Raw genomic sequence first — 24,823 nt, 5'->3', positions numbered from 1 at the left:
TAATTTAACCCACACATTTTCTAGAGGGACGACTTTAGGCGGAACATTGAATGATTATGAACATGGTCTCTTGCCTGCTAATGCCTACAATGCAGTGAAGAAAACGATATGACAGCAATAACGTCTAATGTAACTGGCCCCGCTAACAGCACAACTGGCCCCAGTTTGGCCCCCCCCAGTTGAAATGGTCTAGAATCGCCACTGCACATGTCAACGATTTTACTGAGTTACAGTTCATATAAGGAAATCAGTCAATTGAAATAATTGAATTAGGCCCTAATCATCTGAGACCAGCCAATCAGAATGAGTTTTTCCCCACATCAGCTGTCCGGGTGGCTGGTCTCACATGATCCTACAGGTGAAGAAGCCAGATGTGGAGTTCCTGGGCTGGCGTGGTTACATGTGGTCTGCGGTTGTGAGGCAAATTGGACATACTGCCAAATTCTCTAAATACGAAGTTGGAGACGGCTTATGGTAGAGAAATTACAATTAAATTCTCTGGCACCAGCTCTGGTGGACATTCCTGCAGTCAGCATGCCAATTGCAGGCTTGCTCAAAAGTTGAAACATCTGTTGCATTGTGTTATGTGACAAAACTGCACATTTTAGATGTGGCCTGCACCTGTGTAATGATCATGCTGTTTAATCAGTTTCTTGATATGCCACACCTGTCAGATGGATGGATTATCTTGGCAAAGGAGAAATGCTCACTAACAGGGATATAAACAAATTTGTCCACAAAATTTGAGAGAAATAAGATTTTCGTGTTTATGGAACATTTCTGGGATATTTTATTTCAGCTCATGAAATATGGGAGCAACACTTTACATGTTATATTTTTGTTCAGTATGTCATTTAATGTGTTCTTATTTAATAATGACCAATTAATACAATACACAAGAGCTTTCCATTGATAAAGTCTGGGTTGACACCGACAACTGGGACGGGATCCTAACTGTACAGCAGGGTCTTTTCGTTACAAACTACATTTCAGTAAATTATAGACTCTCCCTTAGGTAACCGGAAACGACGGCGAAGGACATAAACAAGACTTGTTAAATTATTATTGTTATAGCTAGGTACGAAAGTGGACAGAATGAACGGGATTTATATATGAAATACATTGTTATAACGACTGAATAACGGTTCGTATATCATTGATTTGTGGAGAACTCCGCCAGAAAATAGTTTGTGCGTAAAAGAAGCTGCTAGCTTGCTACTAGTAAAATAGCTAGCTGCTGATTATCTAACTAGCCTGTGTAAGATTAGCAGAGTCCTTATGGCAATTTGATATGTAGCTAGCTAACGTGTCCATTTTTTAATTATAACGCTACATCTTGCAAACTAGCATGTCAGCGACGAACATCGTGTATAATGTGTGTATAACTTGCTGGTACGCACGCAAGTGTAACGTTAGACAAAAGGGAATAAAGCGATCTGTGCGAAATAAGTAGGTAACTTATTCTGCATCTCTGCTGAGAATTGCCATACAGTAACTACTAGTAATTACATTTCTAGTGGCATAATTGCATCCACAAATGCTTAGTTAGCAAGCTGAAGGCTGACTGCATACTGTTACATTTGCAACGAAACATCGTCAATGGGAGTTGTTATCCATCATTGGATGTTGTGTGCCAAATGTAATACATTAATAAACCTGTATTGTTTCTGTACAATGAAGGGTGCACGAGATGCAGGAGGGAAATATTAATGACGCTTTGCCTACCTCCAAGACCCACACAGGCTCCCACCCCATGCAGAGTAAGATTATTAAACCTTCTAAAATCTGCATCATTGAGATAGCTGTGTATGTACCTCTTCAAGACAAAGTGATAACAGTTATTTAGCCATAATAATGTCTACTGTATATTTCTCCCTCTGTAGCTCCGAAGAACGAGGATGCCTATGAAATCTCCATTCCCTTTGAGGAGAACAACTTTGAGCAGCAAGGCTTCTTCAATCAGAATGAGCAGAGTTTTGAAGGTTCATATCAAAGCTTTTATTTCCTACTAGATCAGAACCCATACCATAGATGAATGTAGTTGAATGACCATCTGGAAGGACAGTCCAGTGAGTCCACTCACCTAGTTTTTCCGGTGTGAATCAGTTAGTGATTAAGATTAATCCTAATATTTATTCCCTGACCCTTAACTTCCTGTGTGTGTTTTTCAGAGTCGCCCCCTCCCTCGGGTGCCCCCCCACCAGGCAGCTCGTACCTGCTGATAACCAACCTGAGGACGCAGCTGCAGATCTCCCTGGAGAAGAACTCGTGGCTGCACAAACGCATAGAGGACCTGGAGGAGGAGAGGGACTTCCTGCGTTGCCAGCTGGACCGCTTCATCTTCTCTACCAAGACCCAGGGCCATCAGAACCAGGGCCCCAGCGAGAGCCAGTACAGCAACGGTGAGAGAGGGGCATGGAGAGGGTTTGGGAAGGAGGATGGACACTGGGGAGACACAACTATGATGTAGAAAGATGTATTGTGATTAGAGAAGTTCTACCATGCTAACCACACCACTCACTTTGTGTGCACGAGTGTTGCTCAATAAATGTACACATGTTATTCAATAATTTCATCCCAACTGCTTGTGCGCCTCAACCAGCACCTGCGTAGCCAGGCGCTAAAATAGAACTTGGTTCTATTTTAGACGCTTGATGTGCTGCAAGACCCGCCTCTCCCATATCCTCATTGGTTTTTAGGAGCATATACCCATGTGGGTGATTGAAAGATGGAGGTCCACACTCCAATCTATTTGGTAGTGGGAATGTACCTAAAATATGGTTGCCAACCACCATATAAAACTCCACAGAATAAGAAGAATGAACCAGGAGAAAAACTAACTAGGTTTCCCCTTTTTATCTGTGAATTAATTGTCGGAGTAGAGAACACACGATTTTGTATGACTCTACATAGATAAAAATTTGAAAAAGATCCTTAAAAAAGGACCATATGCATTTCAGGTAAAATAACAACCCAAATGTTTATTTTCCAGGACAAATTATCTAGCAACAGCAAGCTAGCTAAATGTCCATGAAAGTTTCATGTGTGTTTCGACCTGTCCCCAAATTAATATAGTTTGTCCACAGTTGGTTTGGTATTTTAACCTGTATGTCATGAACGTGTCTGGTGGGGATAGACAAAATAAGCAGGTAGACGCACGCACGCGTGGAGCCGGTTTGTCAGCATGTAAGACAACATACTTTTTACAGGCATAGATTTATTCTCGGGAACCGTTGTTTTTCCTCCTGCAGGCTATGACTCTAGACGTTTTGAATGGAAGCCGAGGAGAGAGGTGGAGCGCCCAGTTGGTAAGGACTGCTTTATGACCTCACTAGTCCCTTGTTGTACATGATACATGTATCTAGATCCAGAGCATATTCTATACATTCTCATCACCTCTCACCACTACTGGCCTCAGTTCACTGATCACCCTCATTGATCTTCTCCTTTTCCGTTCGTTAACCCTTTCAGAGCAGAAGTCCGAGCCACAGCGTTTCACATCTCGTCAGATATTCCAGCGAAGACCCTCCCCAACTGCCATGGCCCCACCCAAAAACCACACTTCCAGCACGATAGCCAATCAGATGGCCGCAATGAGCTCCATGTTCAGCTCCGGGGCCTCCCAGACCCTCTTGCAGGGGCACAGCAGTGGCAGTAGCAGTGCTAACAGAGCCACCATGAGTGACATGAATGCACACGGGAGCATAGGGCCAGGTAAGGGGATCCAAACAAAAGGTTGACATGGGAACAGGACTCTTGCACGTGCCAAGGGATTCCGGCAGGAATGGGAGAGGCCTCCCGAGTAGTGCAGTGGTCTAAGGCCCTGCATCGCAGTGCTAGCTGTGCCACTAGAGATTCTGGGTTCGAGTCCAGGCTCTGTCGCAGCCGGCCGCGTGCGCCGAACCATGGGTCTTCCGATCAATTGGTCCAGTGTCGTCCGGGTTAGGGGAGGGTTTGGCCGGCAGGGATGTCCTTGTCCCATCATGCACTAGTGACTCCTGTGGCGGGCCAGGCGCATTACACGCTGACACGGTCGCCAGGTGTATGGTGTTTCCTCCGACACATGCAGCTGGCCCAGTGCAGCTGGCTTCTGGGTTAAGTGGGTGTTGTGCCAAGAATCATTGCGGCTTGGTTGGGTTGTGTTTCGGTGAATGCACAGCTCTTGGCCTTCGCCTCTCCCGAATCCGTACGGGAGTTGCAGCGATGAGACAAGACTGTAACTACCAATTGCATACCACGAAATTGGGGGGAAAAAGGAGTAATAAAAAGGAATTGGAGGGAAGTTCTAGGGTCGAGTTGGGGACAGGACTGGACAGGATTGACAGTCCACAGGAACGGTCGCAGTACAGGAATAGTTATACAAATATTTCGCTCACTCTCGCTCCTTGCTCCAGTTTTAGCCAATCCCTACTTTACCTAAGATGCCAACGTACATCAGTGAATGATGAAGCCTTCAAGAGAGGAATTACAATATCTTGTTGCAGCCAAGGATCCATCACTAACATTAGAGCCATTAAAAGGAATGAGCTATGTTTTAGCTAAATGTGATGGAGTTGTCTTTGACAACGAAAGAACCGAGTACACAGAACCAACCGGAGAGCGGGACAAGCGGCATGAAGCGGCATAGCTGCTCCACCAACAACGTTACCGGCCAATTGTTTGCATATTTAACTAAACCTGTGCCATCTGAAGTAACGAATAGGATGGCCATAGGGTGGCAGATACGGCCTCCGGCCATTTAATCTGGTTGAGGGCCAAAATCGGGTAATGGGGTTGCTATCAGCTGTGTGTGAACTGCAGGCAACTGTCTCGTGAGCGCTGAGCAGCAACCAAACAAACCAGTTGCTATGGCTACCATATATACAGTCATTGATGATGGCTACTCACAAGCAGAGTGGGGGACAGAGATGAGCAGCTAATGGAGGAAGTTATTTCTCATTTCTGTGTGTAAATATTTGGGATTTTTATCTGGATAGGACAGGAAAGTTCCCGGGGTTATAGAACTATTTCGGGATCAGGACCAGTGATGGACAGTACTTAAGTAAAAATATTTTAAAGTACTACTTAAGTATTTTGGGGGGGTATTTATACTTACCTGTACTATTTATATTTTTGACAACTTTTACTTTACTACATTCCTAAAGAAAATAATGTACTTTTTACTTCATTCATTTTCCCCGACACTCAAAAGTACTCGTTACATTTTGAATGCTTAGCAGGACAGAAAATGGTCCAATTCACACACTTATCAAGAAAACATCCCTGCTCATCCCTACTGCCTCTGATATTGTGGACTCACTAAACACAAATGATTTGTTTGTACATTTTGTTTGAGTGTTAGAGTGTGCCCCTGGCTGTCCGTAAAATAAATAACAAAACAGGACAATTGTGCCTGCTGGTTTGCTTAATATAAGGAATTTGAAATTATTCATATTTTTACTTTTGATACTTATGTATATTTGAGCAATTCCATTTACTTTTGATACTTAAGTATATTTAAAACCAAATACTTTTACTTTTACTCAAGTAGTATTTTACTGGGTGACTTTCACTTTTATTTGAGTCATTTAAGGTATCTTTACTTTTACACAAGTATGACAATCAGGTACTTTTCCCACCACTAATCAGGACAGTACAGGGGAAAAATGGACAGTACCAGATGGGACAGGAATAAATGTTCACTTACATGACAATCTCTAATCCAAACTATGAGCACCTCTCGTCTATCAGCTCTAGTCTATCAGCTCTAGTCTAGCACCTCTAGTCTAGCACCTCTCGTCTATCACCTCTAGTCTATCACCTCTAGTCTATCACCTCTCGTCTATCAGCTCTAGTCTATCACCTCTCGTCTATCACCTCTAGTCTATCACCTCTAGTCTAGCACCTCTAGTCTATCACCTCTCGTCTATCACCTCTCGTCTATCACCTCTAGTCTAGCGCCTCTAGTCTAGCACCTCTAGTCTATCACCTCTCGTCTATCACCTCTCGTCTATCACCTCTAGTCTAGCGCCTCTAGTCTAGCACCTCTAGTCTAGCACCTCTAGTCTAAAGATGTTTTTTATCACGGTCTTGTTTGTCTGTTCAGATTCCCTGTCCCTCCTGGGGGAGGCCGAGGAGTTCCTGGAGCAGGATAGCTACATGAACGAGGAGGAAATGATTTCAGGAGAGGACGTGATGTCCGAGGGCATGAGCGGCAGTGGGCACCCAGGGATGAAGAGGAGGCGGGTCTTCCGAATCACCAGGGAGAGGCAGAGAGGTGAGGGACAATGGCAGCCATGTTACTAATTTCATGTTCCACCAAAAATTCAGAAATTTTCATTCCCAACTACAACATTTTCCTTCAAGATAGAACTGCCAAAGGGGGAGGAGTTGCAATCTACTGCAGAGTTCTGTCATACTTTCCAGTTCTATGCCCAAACAGTTTGAGCTTCTAATTTTAAAAATGAATCTCGCCATAAATAAGTCTCTTACTGTTATAGACCCCTCCCAGCTGTGCCCTGGACACCATATGTGAATTGATTGCCCCCCATCTATCTTCAAAGTTTGTTCTGATTGGTGACCTAAAATGGGATATGCTTAACACCCCTGCCGTCCCACAATCTAAGATAGATGCCCTCAATCTCACACAAGGGACCCACAAGGTACCGTAAATCCGTACCTAAATCCGTAAACATGGGCTCCCTCATAGATATTATCCTGACCAACTTGCCCTCCAAATACACCTCTGCTGTTTTCAATCAGAATCTCAGCGATCACTGCCTCATTGCCTGCATCAGTTATGGGTCCGCAGTCAAACGACCACCCCTCATCACTGTCACAGGCTACCTAAAACACTTCAGCGAGCAGGCCTTTCTAATCGACCTGGCCCGGGTATCCTGGAAGGATATTGACCTCATCCCGTCAGTAGAGGATGCCTGGCTGTTCTTTAAAAGTAATTTCCTCACCATCTTAAATAAGCACGCCCCTTTCAAAAAATTTAGAACAAAGAACAGATATAGCCCTTGGTTCACTCCAGACCTGACTGCCCTCGACCAGCACAAAAACATCCTGTGGCGTATTGCACTAGCATCGAATAGTCCCCGCGATATGCAACTTTTCAGGGAAGTCAGGAACCAATACACACAGTCAGTTAGGAAAGCAAAGGCTAGCTTTTCCAAACAGAAATTTGCATCCAGCAGCTCTAACTACAAAATGTTCTGGGACACTGTAAAGTCCATGGAGAATAAGAGCACCTCCTCCCAGCTGCCCACTGCACTGAGGCTAGGAAACACTGTTGCCACCTATAAATCCACGATAATCGAGAATTTCAATAAGCATTTCTCTACGCCTGGCCATGCTACCCCAACCCCGGCCAACAGCTCCACACCCCCCGCAGCTACTTGCCCAAGCCTCCCAGCTTCTCCTTCACCCACATCCAGATAACAGATGTTCTGAAAGAGCTGCAAATCCTGGACCCGTACAAGTCAGCCAGGCTAGACAAGCTGGTCCCACTCTTTGTAAAATGATCTGCCGCCATTGTTGCAACCTCTATTACTAGTCTGTTCAACCTCTCTTTCGTATTGTCCGAGATTCCTAATGATTGGAAAGCTGCCGCGGTCATCCCCCTCTTCAATGGGGGTGACACTCTTGCCCGCCCGACTAGCATCACTACTCTGGACGGTTCTGATTTGTGAATATGTGAAGAATATGTGGACAACTACACATACCTAGGTGTCTGGCTAGACTGTAAACTCTCCTCCCAGACTCATATTAAGCATCTCCAATCCAAAATTAAATCTAGAATCGGCTTCCTATTTCGCAAATAAAGCCTCCTTCACTCACGCTGCCAAACATACTCTCGTAAAACTGACTATCCTACCGATCCTCGACTTCAGCGATGTAATTTTCAAAATAGCCTCCAACACTCTACTCAGCAAACTGGATGCAGTCTATCACAGTGCCATCCGTTTTGTCACCAAAGCCCCATATTCCACCCACCACTGCGACCTGTATGCTCTCGTCGGCTGGCCCTCGCTACATATTCGTCGCCAGACTCACTGGCTCCAGGTCATCTATAAGTATTTTCTAGGTAAAGCTCCGCCTTATCTCTGCTCACTGGTCACCATAACAACACTCACCCGTAGTACGCGCTCCAGCAGGTATATCTCACTGGTCATCCCCAAAGCCAACACCTCCTTTGGCCGCCTTTCCTTCCAGTTCTCTGCTGCCAATGACTGGAACGATATGCAAAATTTATTTTTGCTCTTTTGCACACTAGTATTTCTACTTGCACATCATCAGCTGCACATCTATCACTCCAGTGTTAATTTGCTAAATTGTAATTACTTCACTACTATGGCCTATTTATTGCCTTACCTCCTTACTCCATTTGCACACACTGTATATAGATTTTTCTATTGTTATTGACTGTATGTTTGTTTATCCCATGTGTAACTGTTGTTTTTTGTTGCACTGCTTTGCTTTATCTTGGCCAGGTCGCAGTTGTAAATGAGAACTTGTTCTCAACTGGCCTACCTGGTTAAATAAAGGTGAAATAAAAAAATAAATAAAAAAATGCTGTAGAAATGCGTCTTTCCTTCCTTGAAGTAGGCCTAATAAATCCCCACCTCTCTCCATCTCCTCCCCCTCTAGTCAAAGACGCTGCAGGGGTTCTGTTTCGCTACAAGAAGATCCTGCTGACCTACCAGCGGCTGAAGAACATGTCTAAGGCCTTCCAGATCCACGGCGTAGACCGCAACACGGTGGCCTCCACCACGCCCATCGCTGAGATGCTGCTGGTGGCCCCGGAGAAGGTAGCGGAGGTGGGCGAGTTTGACCCGTCCAAGGAGAAGCTGCTGGATTACGCACGGCGCTGCTACGTCGCCCTGGACGAGGAGACGCTAAGCAGGGTGCAGGCCCTGAAGAAGAACAACCTGCTACTACCCATCTCCTACAGGTTCAGACACTGATGGGGGGAGGGACACTGTGGTCAAGGGGATGAGGGGAATCTGGGGGCCAAGGGGATGATGGGAATCTGGGGGCCAAGGGGATGAAGGGAATCTGGGGGCCAAAGGGGATGAGGGAAATCTGGGGGCCAAGGGGATGAGGGGAATCTGGGGGCCAAGGGGATGGGGGAATCTGGGGGGAGGAGGGCTTCATTTTGTTGTGAAGAAGAGCAGGGTGGGACTTTTGGAGAAGGTCGTCACTCAACCATCTCCCTAAGATTCAGACATTTATGGAAAGTTAAGATTTGTGTATGGGTGCCCTGGATATGTAGGGGAGGTTGTTGCTCATCCCGTACAGAGTTAGTTTTATATTCTTAACTATTTGTTCAGAATCCTTTTGAAGTAGAGGTCATGAACTATGGCATTCCTTATTTCTGACCAGAGTACTATTGAACTTTGTATTACTGTATTTCAGTGCAATTTTGACACGTAGGGCCCCATTTTGCCATTGCCAAAAAGTGGTGCTATTGTCTGAAGAGGCTGTGCTTCTCCCAATTACTTACAGTAGCAGCATGAAGGTATAGTGATCAAATCATAGATTTTTAGCATTCCAAACTGGCTCTTTATTTTCATCACACTTGAAATAAGTGCCATGCTGACTATTTGAGATAATACTGACTTTTTTGACGATCATCTATTTTGAGCTGTCTGCATTTCACCTTTTAGTGTCTTCATGTAAAAGTGGTGTCATATTCTGCACACTCACAAAAGCAATGTCAATACTATACATCTTTATTTACAGATAAATGTTTGTTGTTTGGATAACATTCTCTCATCTTTTTCCTAGCACTTCAAAAACAAGTGTATTATTTGTGCACTTAAATGATGACCTTATTTAGATATTTAAAAAAGCCCACACCTAGTGATTTTGGATATGTCTCTCATTTCTCCAGGTTGAAAGGAGGAGAGGATTCTCTTAAAGAGAAGGAAACTCACGCGACCACAAACTGAACAAAGCAAAGAGTAGTTGCACACTCTATTGCTCAGATTCAATCCTTTAGTAGAATCATTCCAGTGTTCTGTCAGAAAGCTTCCAGGTTCTGAAACAAAGGAAGTTAGCTAGCTGACTGACCACTGGTGTTGTATCTGCACCAGAACAACAGAATAAGCAGATATTCTTTGCTTTGGAAGAAGGATGGGGACAGTTTTGGGGACAGTTCTACTGTGAGGCTAAGCTGTTGTACCACAAATACATCACTTTTTTTTTGTTGCAACAGAATATATTCTGTCACTGTAAAGTGCCACTGTAGCATACAGTTGTGAGATGTGTCATTTGACTGAAGTGTGGTGTAGTATAACATCACGTACCCTTTGTACTGTGCTACGAAGATGAGTTTTTTACTATAATAGTAGTACGATTTACTGTGCTATTTCACCATCAGTTTAGATTTTTTTCAGTCCTCTACTGCAATACTTTGTTTTCTTGAGAATAATTTATTGCAATTAGATTGCATACTATTACGTTTCTCTTTTTTTGTGTTCCAGTAAGCTCAGTGATTTCCACAAAAGGGACAAAATACAAATGTTGATTTTTATTTGAACATATCAATCACCAGTTCCCCATTACAATTGCATGTGAAATTAACTATTGTTGGTCAGTTGTTTAGACAGAGCTGTTGTTGAACTTAATAATGATGTTAAAAAAAATAGCAGTAGTATTGGCGATGGTGTAATATAGTGGTATATTGTGTGTTTATTATACTGGTACAAGGAATTGCTGAGACCCCAGGTTGTCTGAGTGTGTGAAAGGGTACCTCTCAGTTTAAACTTCATGTCTTACTTATTCACAACACAAACTCACCCACTGACCGGTGTCAGTGTGTACAACTGCTGAAATCATGTTATGTTACAACACCTTTTATACGGGTCAGAGATGTCATTTTGACTTTAATAAGGAACCAATCATTTACTGAACGGTGCAGTACAACCTGTATCATTTAAGATACCGGTCTCTGTGTGTGCAGCATTTCAAAAATGTTTAATATTGTATTTCTCTTCAATAATCACGAGGAGTAGCCTATATTCAAAAACTGAAAATGTTTGGTTGATTATACAAATTGTATGGACTGTAAAAACAGAAATGCCATTAAAGCATTTGATTTCTTTAAAAAAAATCATGATTTGACTTGTGATTCTCTATGAGTGTGTAGATAGGGAGATGCTAGGAAAAACAAATGCTCCCCTGGGTCAAACTCCTTTCTGTTGTAATCACAGATCTGAGAGGTTGTTTCTGAAATCAATAAAGGGATATCTAGCTTTCATGTATCCAATGCATACTATAATGTCCAATGTTAGAAAATATCATGCATTTTGTAAGAACTTCTTGTTTGGTGCTAGGGCAAAGATAATATACTGTATGTACATGTTTTGTAGGTTGAATTACAGGCCCAAAGGGGGCGCTAAAAGTAAAATGTGTATATCAACTTCCGGTGTCACGGGGTGCCTGGGAGACGAAACGCAAAAAGCGGGCATACCGAACATATCCCGTATTTTCTCCTTGTATACATTTAATTGAAAAACATACATTGGGACGACGCAAAACACCGTTGCAACATCAACAGGACGAACGGCATAACATTGGATGTGCAATTGTACCAGCATATCCTTATTCACTCGACTTGCTATTTAGCATTAGCTCGCTACCACGACTGCTTCAAGAACAGGCCCCAGCCTGGACTTTGCTTTATCTAACTAGCTATCACAAGATAACCCGTTTTCTTCATCAAAGTTATTTTCAGTTCTTAGTGTAAACTAGAACCACATCTTTAACTCACCTGGAGTTGTTTATTTTGATATTTCTAAACCGTTGCATTGGTGGTGTGTAGTTAGCTAGCATTTTACTAAGTGTGCTGTGCACTTTTTTCGCAAGCTAGCGACCGCTCAGTATTCCCGTCCATTTTACAGTCACAACTAACTAACTAGCTAGGGCTAGCAAATAAGAAACGGCAATGTCGGATTTCGACGAATTCGAGAGACAACTGTCTGAAAACAAACAAGGTAAGCTAACTAGTTAATCACTTTTATATTTTATAGCCAGGTTCTAAACTAGCTAGTTAGCAATCGCATATCATCACAACACAAGAGCGCGGGCTGGCTAACTAGCTAGTAGGAACGTTGGCTGCTAGAATCCACACTGTCGCAGCTGTCGTCCCAGGCACATTCGTGTGGCTATAACTAGCTAACCCATTGTTTAAAAGTAACGATATTTGTCACTAATCGACCCTGTTTTGAGCCAGCTGACGTTTTCCTGCTCTGAATGTGTTGAAGTTGCCAGTTAAAATATTAATCCATGAAAAGTTAACATCTCTTGGCCATACAGTAGCTATATCCTATGAACGTAAACACGTAACGGTGTCAATCCTCTTGCCCCCTGTACCATCTTCTCTCCTCCCCATCTCTATGGTCCTCTGTAGCTCAGTTGGTAGAGCATGGCGCTTGCAACGCCAGGATAGTGCGCTCGATTCCCGGGAACACCCGTACGTAAAATGTATGCACGCATGACTGTAAGTCGCTTTGGATAAAAGCGTCTGTTTAATGGCATAACTATATTATTTTAACTCAACTGTTTTCTCTCCTCCCCCTCTGTTTTCTTTCCTCCCTTTCTGTTTTCTTTCCTCCCACCCCCCCTTGTTCTATTGTTTCACCGTTCCTTCCCTTTTCTTTCCCTTCCTCCAGCGGAGAAGGACAAGGAGAACCGCCACCACCGTCGCTCCCCCTCTCGCAGCCGCAGCAGAGAGAGGAAGAGGAGGAGCAGAGACAAGGACAGACGCAGCAGGGATCGCCGTGGAGACAGCAAGGAGCGCAGACCTAGACGCAGGTAACTACTGCATTGTCTTACTGCACGCCCTCAGGTGTGTAAGAGACCTAGTTACGTGCAGGTACTGGTTTTGAGTAGGGCTATCTGCACACCTGATGAGTGAACAGTATCAGGACACTTGGAAAATAAGCAACCCAGGCAACACTGACTGTACCTCGTAAAAAGTTTCAATCTGAAATAGAAAGCTCTCAAGCATATTGATATACAGCATTATTCCTCTGTATGAGGTAGCCCACCTATTGTCCTGACAGTGAGATGCAAGTTTGTGGAGGAAGACTCACATCTAACAGTGTTCACACACACGTTGAACATTGTACACCTGGTCCCTGAAGTTGTTTTAGTGGAAAGAGCCATAGCGTACACTTACTAGACCTCAGTGTTCTGTAGAAGATTCCAAATCGGTCCCTATCCCTAGGCCCTACTAGTAGATCTGAAAGGAGTGGATGTGGTGAGAGCTCCAGCAGAAGACCATATTGCTTATACCCATCCAATCCTTTAGCATCTATGTGAAGTTCATACAAACAGTGGCTTGGGGCTAATTTCGAATTGCACTCTAGTTCCACTTCCTTCATTGGAACTACCTGTGACCAGGGTTGGAGTGAAATGAAATGTGAACTCCTTCCAATGTCATTTCAGCTCACCATCCCAACAACAACCCCAAGAGATTGCTGTAAGGTAATACAGCAAACTAACACAGAGCTTGTTTCTGCATTATTACAATATCACTCCGGTCACTCTAGCAAGTGATCTTTCCTCTGATTGTGTACTATCCACTCATGTTTACGACAGCGTATTATATCCTGTGTATACCATTGTGTGGGAAGGTTTCGTTAAGGGGTTTCTATGGAGAGAGAACAATGAAACTGTAGGGCCAACTCTGTAATAATGGGTTAGATTTGTAGGGCTCTGTGACATCCACTGTAAATGTCATTTAAAAGTAGTAAGTCATTTGAAATCACTTGTATTTGTAAAAGGTATAATAATTTATAACATGGATTCAGAAGTGTAAACCTGGTGTTTCTCATAGATGGGTTAAAGAGAAGCTGTAGGTTTCTCTAAAGGTCTATTTAAGGCTTGACTCACAGGACATCACAAGTAATGACTTCTTTGTCTTTTTATGTCATCTGTTTCTCCCTGCACTCCTCTGTTGGTCTTTCTGTCCTCACTCCTCCTGTCCTATTTTCTCTCCATCAGTCGTTCCCCGCACCGTGAAACGAAGAAGAAGAACAAAGTGAAGAAGTACTGGGACGTCCCTCCTCCTGGCTTTGAACACATCAGTGTGATGCAGTACAAAGCCATGCAGGGTAAGAGAGGAGGCCTCACTTCATCATCCTCTTCCTCTCTTCCTTGTTCTCTCTCCTCTCTATTTTTATCTACTCTATTCTACTCTTTGACCCTCGTTTGGCCTCCTATTTAACTGTGTTCTTACTAATACTGTCTTGTTCTGGAAGCTGTATGAATGTTGTTTTAAACATGTGACTTCTCCTCAAGCTGCGGGTCAGATCCCAGCCACGGCCCTGCTGCCCACCATGACCCCAGACGGCCTGGCCGTGACCCCCACTCCCGTCCCTGTGGTGGGAAGCCAGATGACCAGACAGGCCCGTCGGCTTTATGTGGGCAACATCCCCTTCGGCATCACAGAGGTCAGTTAGCTCCTGGATGGATGTAGGGACAGAGATCAGAGAGATGGAGTAGGTAGAAGTTGATACAGGGCTCTACAGTACTGCAATTTTACTCGCATATGTGCCTGAATATGTAGCTGTGCGGCCTGGAATTTTTATTTAGGAGGACCAGTGTGCCTAGAAAAATTACGGATTCTAGCTTTTATTTCCTCATTTTTCATTGCGGTTTTAAATTTCTTTGTTTGCGCCTACATTTTTCACATGTTCCTTGTAAAAAGAAAAACATTTCACCATAGAGCCTTGACAGTTTAAAGATAGGGGCCGGGCCATCTGATTCTGTCAGGTTAAGGCTAGGGGCCGCGCCATCTGATTCTGTCAGGTTAAGGCTAGGGGCCGCGCCATCTGATTCTGTCAGGATGAGACTAGGGGCCGGGCCATCTTATTCTGTCAGGTTAAGGCTAGGGGCCGGGCCATCTGATTCTGTCAGGTTAAGGCTAGGGGCCGGGCCATCTGATTCTGTCAGGTTAAGGCTAGGGGCCGCGCCATCTGATTCTGTCAGGTTAAGGCTAGGGGCCGGGCCATCTGATTCTGTCAGGTTAAGGCTAGGGGACGGGTCATCTGATTCTGTCAGGATGAGACTAGGGGCCGGCCATCTGATTCTGTCAGGTTTAGGCTAGGGGACGGGCCATCTGATTCTGTCAGGATGAGACTAGGGGCCGGGCCATCTTATTCTGTCAGGTTAAGGCTAGGGGCCGCACCATCTGATTCTGTCAGGTTAAGGCTAGGGGCCGCGCCATCTGATTCTGTCAGGTTAAGGCTAGGGGCCGCGCCATCTGATTCTGTCAGGTTAAGGCTAGGGGCCGCGCCATCTGATTCTGTCAGGATGAGACTAGGGGCCGCGCCATCTGATTCTGTCAGGATGAGACTAGGGGCCGCGCCATCTGATTCTGTCAGGATGAGACTAGGGGCCGCGCCATCTGATTCTGTCAGGGTGAGACTAGGGGCCGGGCCATCTGATTCTGTCAGGATGAGACTAGGGCCGGGCCATCTGATTCTGTCAGGTTAAGGCTAGGGGCCGCGCCATCTGATTCTGTCAGGTTAAGGCTAGGTGCCGGGCCATCTGATTCTGTCAACTAGTATTTCAAGCTCAGGGGGATCAGAGTGCATAATAAATACTGTTGTTGGAGTGAGTCTTCCAGAGTATTACCTCAATGTCTCTCCCTCTACCTGTGTAGGAGTCCATGATGGATTTCTTCAACGCTCAGATGCGTCTGGGTGGTCTCACTCAGGCTCCAGGGAACCCCGTCCTTGCTGTTCAGATCAACCAGGACAAGAACTTTGCCTTCCTCGAGGTGGGTCTCAACACCCACTTGACGATACGCAATACCGGAGAAGAAATGTGACCTTCCTCAATAGTCCAAAAGGACCTTTTTTCAAATCAAACTTTATTTGTCACGTGCCGAATACAAGAAGTGTGGACTTTACCGTGAAATGTTTACTTATACAAGCCCTTAACCAACAGTGCAGTTCAAGAAGAAGAAAATATTTACCAAGTAGACTAAAATAAAAAGTAACACAATAAGAATAACAATAACGAGGCTGTATACAGGGGTCACCGGTACCGAGTCAGTGTGCAGGGGTACAGGCTAGTTGAGGTAATCTGTACATGTAAGTGGGGGTGAAGTGACTGCATTAGGTAACAAACACAGCGAGTAGCAGCAGTGTACAGGGGAGGTCAATGTAAATTGTCCGGTGGTGATTTTTATGAATTGTTCAGCAGTCTAATGGCTTGGGGGTAGAAGCTGTTGAGGAGCATTTAGGTCCTAGACTTGGCTCTCCGGTACCGCTTGCCGCTCAGAATAAGAGGAAACAGTCTATAACTTGGGTGACTGGAGTCTGACAATTTTATGGGCTTTCCTCTGACACTAGATGGCAGGAAACTTGGCGCCAGTGATGTACTGGGCTGTACGCACTACCCTCTGTAGTGCCTTACGGTCGGGGGCTGAGCTGTTGCCATACCAGGCTGTGATGAAACCAGTCAGGATGCTCTTGATGGTGCAGCTGTAGAATGTTTTGAGGATCTGAGGACCCATGCCAAATCTTTTCAGTCTCCAGAGGGGGGAATAGGTGTTGTCGTGCCCTCTTCACAACTGTCTTGGTGTGTTTGAACCATTCTAGTTTGTTGATGTGGACTCCTGGGAACTTAACTCTCGACCCGCGCCACTACAGCCCCGTCGATGTTAATGGGGGCCTGTTCGGCCCTTTTATCTGAGCTTTCTGAAATAATCTGACAGGTGAAAGTTAACCCTCTACCTTTCTAAAACCTGGTCTGTGTTTGTTGTCCCAAAGTTCCGCTCAGTGGATGAGACAACCCAGGCCATGGCGTTCGATGGCATCATCTTCCAGGGACAGAGTCTGAAGATCCGCCGTCCCCATGACTACCAGCCTCTGCCTGGCATGAGCGAGAACCCCAGCGTCTACGTGCCTGGTCTGTCTGTCTCTGTCTGTCGGTTTACTGTCCAAACTTCTCTGGCTGTTTCACTCTCTATTTAGTCCATCTTTAAACCCTTCTTAGTCTGGCCTACTTGAACTATTTACCCGTCTCTATAGAATCAGACTGGATGTAGGCTGTTTATATCAACGTTTGGTTGACTTTAAATAACTTCTCTCTCCTTCTCTATCTGTGTAGGCGTGGTGTCCACAGTGGTGCCTGACTCGGCCCACAAGCTGTTCATCGGGGGCCTGCCCAACTACCTGAATGATGACCAGGTCAGTGAGCTAACCTTAAGCAGCTTAGCCTTCTAACCAGGTCACCTGGAGCCACATGCTGGCTGGCTGGCTGGCTGCTCACCTCCCGTGACGTCCCAGTCTGGCCCAGTGAAAACCTCCTGTTTCCTCACATGCCTAGTCAATGCTGGACGCGGTTAGCAGTGTACTGGAATAACACTGTTGATGGAAGCCAGACAGCTTGAAAGAGTGTTCGACTCCTCTCCTCGTCTGACTGTTCTCCCATTTCCCCTGTCCCTCCCATCGTTTCCCCTCTGATCTCTATGGTAATCTTCCCCCTCTGTGTTCTCCAGGTGAAGGAGCTCCTGACATCGTTTGGGCCTCTCAAGGCCTTTAACTTGGTCAAGGATAGTGCCACAGGTTTGTCTAAGGGTTATGCGTTCTGTGAGTATGTAGACGTCAACCTGAACGACCAGATCACCATGGAGAATCAGGTAGCTAACCACCCCCTTTGTTTTACTTCTTCACACACCATGTCATGGTTTTGGATTTGATCCAGGTTTTTCTTTCCTTTTTTCTCCATTTTTGCAATATCTCTTCACATTTTGAATGACTTGCATATTAATACAAATGTAAATGAATGTTAAAGGGGAACTATATTGCTCTTGAGATATTATTGTGTTTCATATATCATACTTTAGCCCCCGCAGCAAGAGACATAACTCTTGACAAAGTGATTTCATATGGTTACGCTCCCAATATTTCACAGTAATCTGTTATGATTGAACTGAATTGCAGTAAAAATGTAATAAAACCTTTTAAAATGACCATCTGTAGAAAGGTAAAAATCCTAAATTCAGCCTTTGATTGGGTTCTTGAAAGGGAGAATTTCAATATATAGTGTAGAAGTGCATAGACCCTGGGGTGTTGTCCCTGCTGATTGACAGCTGTATTAACCACTTGGAGATGCCCTGTCCCCACAGGCCATAGCAGGACTCAACGGCATGCAGCTGGGAGATAAAAAGCTCCTGGTGCAGAGAGCCAGCGTGGGATCCAAGAATGCCACTCTGGTAAGACTGGGAGATGGAGCTGGTCAGGCAGGGAATAGTGTGCTACAGTGGAGAGGGAAGTAGAAGGTAGAGGGGAAATGCCTGGTCCAGGGAGCCTTCAGGACATTTGAGAAAGATACACTTGTGCAGGGGATCTTAGATAGAAACGAGGGGGAGCATATGTTGTGCTCTTGGGGTGGTCTGTGCTGTTTGTTTTTACTTTTCCAATCCCTCACGGCATGTTCTGTATCCACCAACACTCCTTCTCCAACCCTCCCCTCTCCCCTCCAGACAAGTATAAACCAGACCCCGGTGACGCTGCAGGTGCCGGGCCTGATGAACAGCTCAATGACCCAGATGGCCGGCCTGCCCACAGAGGTGCTGTGTCTGATGAATATGGTGGCTGTGGAGGAGCTGGTGGATGAAGAGGAATATGAGGAGATCGTGGAGGATGTGAGGGACGAGTGCAGCAAGTACGGCCAGGTCAAGAGCATCGAGATCCCCAGACCTGTGGATGGGCTGGAGGTCCCTGGCACTGGCAAGGTGAGAGAGAGAAGCTTCTGTCTGTCTTCAGCTTTATGACTATGCCTTTTTGAATGATCTCCATTGAACCTCCTTACATTTCCTCTCTCTATCCCTCTCTGTCCTATAGATCTTTGTGGAGTTCATGTCAGTGTTTGACTCCCAGAAGGCCATGCAGGGTCTGACGGGCAGGAAGTTTGCTAACCGGGTGGTGGTGACCAAATACTGCGACCCTGATGCCTACCACCGCCGAGACTTCTGGTAGAGGATGACGACAGACGAGGATAGTGAGGGGGGGGTGGATTGTCATATTTCAAATCGACCCCTAACCCCATACCACCTAGGCACTTGTTTTGACCTGAAAAGGTGTGAGCGACATAATGTTTCACCTAGTCCATCAGAAGGCCAGGTGGAGTTCAGAGAAGTACCCGGGGGTAGGGGCTGGGGATCCTTTTGCTATTGGGCAAAAGAGAAGGGAGAGATAAAGGGTTTGTATTCTGATGAAATCCAGGAGGGGGGGGGGGGGTTCAAAGATTTTTGTGAATTGTGTGTAGTAACAGGACAGGGGTAAATGATTTTTATACTTTGTGAGAAAGAGATGGGTCATTCTGGGGGGAGGGGGGTCTTGCCACACCTTATGGTTTGTATTTAAATGGAGGGAGCCTGTTTTAAGTACTTTAGGAAGGTGTAGAGAGGGGGAAGTGGACTGGTCTACTCTATAAGAGTGGTGGATAGATGGATGGATGGACAGGAGTATTCATCATTTCATATGGGGAGAGGGAGGTGGTGACATTTTTTATTTGACCCACCAATGTAGATAACATGATCAGTTTCTTGTTGTGAAAAGGGGGAAGGAAAGCTATTGACAGGATAGAATGGAAAGCTATTGACAGGAATGGCCTCGTTTTGTGATTTTCCTTCTCAGATTTGGACCTTTACATTTCCTCGTTTCTTTTCTTCCATGTACATCAGACTAAGCCCCTCTCCCTGTGTGTGTAGCGAGAGGGGGAGAAGCTGTAACTACACATAACCAACTCCAATGTCATATTGGACTAATTTATCTGAATGTCAGCTGTTGTGGTTCCAATACTGTATATTTACACTGTCACACCTTGCATTGTCACCAGGGCCGGAGTTTGAGTACCATACGTTTTTATTACTGCCTGTGTCTCTTTTGAAGGTTTTGTTTATTTTTTGGATTGAAACCTTTCATCTAGTGTGAATTTATCCATCGCCATTGTTAGCAGGCAAAATAATTCTGTCCCTACACCCTACCCTTACCCATAAGAGAGACTGGGAGAGGGGAAAGGCAGACTTTTGAAGTTCTGAATTGTTATTTTTGAATTGTGAGTGGTAAATATTGGATTGGTGTTGAGTAGGGCTTGATCTGGTTCTGATTAAAAGCCTTAATGTTATTTTTCATGTCACATTTGAGAGTAAAATATGTGGAGTACTCATTCATGTCTGTGCTTAGCAAGTTTGTCAATACATGGAGTCATTTTATGCTTTGGTATTTTCAGGTAACAATGATTTGAGATTGTAGTCAATATTCAAGTTACTATTGTATTGCTTTGTCTGGAATGAGTTTCTTTTGTTTTGCTTCCTGTTTCAAACCTACCTATAGAATATTGGACCACTCATACAGAAATCTCTTTGGCCCAGGTAGTGTTTGTGTAACTTCTCACCTCAGCAGACAAAATAAAGGTATAAAGACTAATACCACTGTTTCCTGTTCTACTGCCCACAAATAAAATGCACCATTTACTTTGACCAAGTTATCAGGCTTTTAGTAACCATAGAAGTCAGGTAGTATTGTGTGATTGTACACCTCTTCTGTTAAGTAATGGGTTTGTTGTCAAGGGTGAGATGGAGATGTTAAACAGATGGTTTTTTAACTGAAGGGGGGTGCAGTCTTTTGGACAGGTTCTCAAGTGTTCTATTGGACTGTTCAACAATGTTCATACTGATCAAAAGGTTGTCCCCTCAACTGTATATATGGTCTCACTTCTTCCTCATCTCCCTCAACCTTTGTCATTACGACTCCAAGGACCACTGGTTACACTGGGGTTGAGGGAGTTCCCATGATGCTTTGTGTTCAGACCTAGAGTTGGGCAGTACCAGTGAAATGTGACTTCCTCCCTTTCTAAAATTTGCTTTTTAAATCTTACCATGTCATTTTAATTTAATCTTTTTGGGTGGGAAAATGTGAATTAATGGAATAAAAAATGGCTAAAACCACATGTAGTTTATAATAGAAGTGTGAATATTTTATTGAACCTTTATTTAACTAGGTAAGTCGGTTAAGAACAAATTCTTATTTACAATGACCCTAACCCTAACGGTGATGGTCCAATTGTGCAGCGCCATATGGGACTCCCAATCACGGCTGGTTGTGATACAGCCTGGAATTGAACCAGGGTTTGTAGTGATGCCTCTAGCAATGAGATGTAGTGCCTTTAGACCGCTGTGCCACTTAGTTCTCGTTTTCAAAAGTTGCTCAAACAGGATTTCTGTTGCTCTCTGGATATCACACACTGAAAAGCAGGAGTTGACTAACAGGGCAAATAGACTTGGCTTGTATGTTTACATTTGAGTCATTTAGCAAATGCTCTTAGCCAAGACTTCCAGTAGTGAGTGCATACATATTCATACTGGTCCCCCATGGTATTCAAACCCACAACCCTGGCATTGTAAGCGCCATGCTCTACAAACAGAGTCACATGGGACTGATTTGGACTGTTTTTCCATTGAAATGTCAAGGTGACAGATTCAGAACCACAGTACACATAAACCTGAGCTGACTGGTCAGCAGTATTCATGGGTAGAGGCTTGCCTAAGTGGCATGAAAACAGGTTGACACTGCAGCCTTCAGTACTCCCTCTATACTCACCTGGGGCTTATTCAGGAGGGAACAGCTACAGAAGTGTATAGTGCAGCACAGACATGACACTCGTGGGAATAATGAACCATGTCTCTATACATCCCATGTCTGTCTGTGCCGTTGCACTCCACTGAGGAAGGCCAGCAATATGGTGCAATCCCTCCAAACCAAGCAGGTAGATGTTGCCAGAAAGCACAGAATCTAAGATCAGTTTACCCACCCCAATCCCAAGAAGGAAAACAAAACTGTCCTTAGATCAGTGTAAAGGAACAACTTCATCCTACTCCAATGGGAATCAGTATAGAGACTCAGGGACGATCTCAATTGCGTACTCATCGCATCTTCTCTCCTCGTCTCCTCGTCAAAACCCATTGGATGGGAAAGCCAGAGGACCTGCCCCTCTGACCTTCTCCTCCAAAGGGTTTTGAGAAGGAGACAAGGAGACAAGGAGAGAGGATGCGAGGAGTATGCAATTGAGATCTTTCCATTGTAACCCACTATAGGAGCCCAGCCCAGGCAGGTCTGATGCTGCAGTAGTATATCTATACTGCTGCCCTCTAGTGGGAAGTCTACACCACTGGCGCTGGTCATTGTCATTCTACACCACACCTCCCAACTGATCTTCATTCAGAAAGATGGAACGCTGCAGTAGCTAGGGAGAGAGCAACTCTAAACACTACATCAAGGGATGGAGGCTGTGTGCATGTGTGTGCCTGTGCATGTGTGTGCCTGTGCCTGTGTGTGTGAAAGTAGAGCACAATTTGTAAATGCATAGGTTTAAGGTTCAGATTTCTCTTGTCATGGCATCACAGAGCAGTAGATCAAACAAACATTTAGTGTTTTTACTCTTCTACGCAGTCCTTAGTTCAACTATAGAATATCTTATAGATGACATCATGCAGTGTGTGTGCGTTTCGTTGTGTGTCCTCGCTCCCGTGCGTTTTGGTGTACGTGCTTGCATGAGTGTGTGTGTGTGTGTGTGAGTGAGTGTGAGCACACATCACTCCGGTGGTGACAGAAGAACTTTGAGTGATGTGTATATGAGAGCCTGAGGTTGATCACATCAGCACACCGTGTATTATAAAAGACCTGAGATTACCACTGTCTTCCTATCAGACCATATGAGGGAGGAGAGGTAAACTAGAAAAAAGTTTACACAAGTATAATTGTATTTTGACAGGAAAGCTAATTTGCATAGGCAAGATGAAATACTGTAGGCCACCTTTTGTGATTGATACCACATTAATTCAATGCATTTCTTTGTCAAATCTGACAGCCCCTCTTCCCTCATGCCTTGCGTGTTTCTGGACCCTTGCCCACCCACCCAGAGTGCTAGGAAAATGAATCCAGTTGAATGGATGTTTGGCTATTCATCAAGCCGATATGCCCAGCATATTGTCCACTTTTTGAAAATAATCATCACCTACAGAACAAGCTTGTTGTTATGCTGCAATCCCAGGAAGTGGTGAGGAACTGAGATGAGTGGTGACTGGGGGAGGGGTATTCCTGTCAGCCCCGTACCTCATTCGCCGAGTTCCCTGTGACACTCTCTCTCTCTCTCTCTCTCTCTGTCTCTCTCTCTCTCTCTCTCTCTCTCTCTCTCTCTCTGTCTCTCTCTGTCTCTCTCTCTCTCTCTCTCTCTCTCTCTCTCTGTCTTTCTCTCTCTCTCTCTCTCTCTCTCTCTCTCTCTCTCTCTGTCTCTCTCTGTCTCTCTCTCTCTCTCCCGCTCTATGTTTACTTCTCTTTCTCTGCATCTCTCTCTCTCTCTCTCTCTCTCTCTCTCTCTCTCTCTCTCTCTGTGCCACGTGTCATGTGTAACCCAAACTGTGAGCAGTACAGCAGAGCAGGAGCTGGATCATGTGGAGAACTTCCATGAGACCAGGCTGGACCTCTCTCCACACTCTGCTTCCTTAAAGGGAGGTTATGTACTATAGATCACTGACTGGGCTTCTGATTGTGCTTTAGAATAGTGGTTACAGTTCTAATTGTCTTCAGAACGTTGAATGGGGTTCCACTCTGCTTTAGAACAACGACTATGGTTCTGCAGCTCTACAGAAAAGCAAACTGTATGAAATGTAGTTGTACCTTGACTGCTCTTGTCGTCTCTTTCTCCAACACACTCTCTTTTTCTTTCCACCTCTTCTTTTCCTCTGTAGTGCTCTCTTTCCAGTGTGTTTCTGTCTGTCATTCTGTTGCAGTTTGTTTCTCTCTGTCTTTCTTTCCTTCTGTCTTTCTCCACTAATCCCCCCCTCTCTCTCTCTCTCTCTTTCTCTTCATCTCCTCTCTCTCTCTCTCTCTCTGATTAACAGTGTGTTATGGATTGCTGTGAAGTGCTACCTTGGCCTCCACTCATATAAACAGTACAGAGGCCCCTCCTTTGCCACCACTTAATGTCATTAACAGCTGGCTTTCTTAAATAGACACACACACACACACACACAATGTTTTTACCCACACAAACGTTGCCTGTCATCATGGCAGAAGACAAAACCATAAAGATTTTAAACAAATGTAGAGTTGAGTTTGAACATGGACCTGGATACACACAAACACACATTCTGAGGGACAGAGGCCAGTAGACACAGTTAATCAACTACAGAACCAACATACCCAGTGCTCCCTCTCCTCTTACTCTCTCTTTCCATATCCTTTACTTACCCCACCCCCTTAACACACACTGACTATCTCTCTCTTCTGCCTCTCTCTTTCTTTAGCCCCATTTATACCTGGTTTTAACAACATGCATCATCTGCCCTGATCTGGTCCACATTCTGATTGTGCCCACATTTTTAGACAGGTGTAGACGATTAACAATACGCATTGTGATCTGATTGTGATCAGATCTTTCTGACCACCCCCAGGGGTAGTCAAACATGCATTGTGTCTGGATGTCTTGTCTTGTGTGTAAAGTAGACAGATCTGGACAGAGAAACAATTGAAATCATAATTTTCCCACCTTCTAAAATCATTGACAGGTGGCAACATTAAATTATGACATCAATATGTGTGTCTTAAAATAAATAAATACATATTATTTTAAATGAATAACACTCAGTTAATTTGCGTACAGGGAAGGACCAGGAAATCTGGGCACAATCAGAATGTAAACAATCAGGACAAAGGACCTATGTTAGCACCAGGTATAAACGGATCTCTCTCTCTCTCTCTTCCTTTCTTTCTCTCTCTCTCTCTCTCTCTCTCTCTCTCTCTCCCCCCCCCCT

At 44.7% G+C, this 24,823-nt stretch overlaps 2 protein-coding genes across 5 annotated transcripts; both read left to right on the top strand.

Moving 5' to 3' along the window:
* Window positions 1-1,001: 1,001 nt before the first annotated feature.
* On the top strand, window positions 1,002-11,098 carry LOC139421716 (coiled-coil domain-containing protein 106-like). The gene is made up of 9 exons (XM_071172832.1): window positions 1,002-1,144; window positions 1,681-1,760; window positions 1,884-1,982; window positions 2,172-2,402; window positions 3,252-3,308; window positions 3,472-3,714; window positions 6,086-6,256; window positions 8,632-8,935; window positions 9,878-11,098. Exons 2-9 carry the CDS (start codon window positions 1,691-1,693, stop codon window positions 9,933-9,935), a joined length of 1,233 nt encoding a protein of 410 aa, XP_071028933.1. The 5' UTR covers window positions 1,002-1,144; window positions 1,681-1,690; the 3' UTR covers window positions 9,936-11,098.
* Window positions 11,099-11,391: 293 nt separating this feature from the next.
* Window positions 11,392-20,961, top strand: LOC139421692 (splicing factor U2AF 65 kDa subunit-like). Of its 4 annotated transcripts, XM_071172799.1 has the most exons (13): window positions 11,392-11,981; window positions 12,398-12,460; window positions 12,660-12,801; window positions 13,438-13,476; window positions 13,996-14,105; window positions 14,293-14,444; window positions 15,659-15,775; window positions 16,773-16,911; window positions 17,113-17,192; window positions 17,504-17,644; window positions 18,134-18,220; window positions 18,491-18,742; window positions 18,852-20,961. In XM_071172799.1, exons 1-13 carry the CDS (start codon window positions 11,933-11,935, stop codon window positions 18,984-18,986), a joined length of 1,506 nt encoding a protein of 501 aa, XP_071028900.1. In that variant the 5' UTR covers window positions 11,392-11,932; the 3' UTR covers window positions 18,987-20,961. The 4 variants fall into 4 exon arrangements, with proteins under 4 accessions (XP_071028900.1, XP_071028915.1, XP_071028907.1 ...); XM_071172814.1 differs by lacking the exon at window positions 12,398-12,460 and having other exon boundaries at window positions 11,397-11,981; XM_071172806.1 differs by lacking the exon at window positions 13,438-13,476 and having other exon boundaries at window positions 11,401-11,981.
* Window positions 20,962-24,823: the final 3,862 nt, after the last annotated feature.

This window comes from Oncorhynchus clarkii, chromosome 2 (assembly GCF_045791955.1).
Source record: "Oncorhynchus clarkii lewisi isolate Uvic-CL-2024 chromosome 2, UVic_Ocla_1.0, whole genome shotgun sequence".
Lineage (NCBI taxonomy): Eukaryota > Metazoa > Chordata > Actinopteri > Salmoniformes > Salmonidae > Oncorhynchus > Oncorhynchus clarkii.
Note: the sequence above shows the minus strand (reverse complement) of the source record. Positions and strands in the feature narration are given on the sequence as shown.

What these genes read in the sequence shown, in the direction of transcription:
- LOC139421716 (XM_071172832.1), top strand. Translation starts at nt 1,691, where the DNA reads ATGCAGGAGGGAAATATTAATGACGCTTTGCCTACCTCCAAGACCCAC. An exon ending in AGGCTCCCACCCCATGCAGA is followed by an intron (nt 1,761 to 1,883) that starts GTAAGATTATTA and finishes CTCCCTCTGTAG; the next exon opens with CTCCGAAGAACGAGGATGCC. An exon ending in CGAGAGCCAGTACAGCAACG is followed by an intron (nt 2,403 to 3,251) that starts GTGAGAGAGGGG and finishes TTCCTCCTGCAG; the next exon opens with GCTATGACTCTAGACGTTTT.
- LOC139421692 (XM_071172799.1), top strand. Translation starts at nt 11,933, where the DNA reads ATGTCGGATTTCGACGAATTCGAGAGACAACTGTCTGAAAACAAACAA. An exon ending in GAGCGCAGACCTAGACGCAG is followed by an intron (nt 12,802 to 13,437) that starts GTAACTACTGCA and finishes ATGTCATTTCAG; the next exon opens with CTCACCATCCCAACAACAAC. An exon ending in TCCCCTTCGGCATCACAGAG is followed by an intron (nt 14,445 to 15,658) that starts GTCAGTTAGCTC and finishes CTACCTGTGTAG; the next exon opens with GAGTCCATGATGGATTTCTT.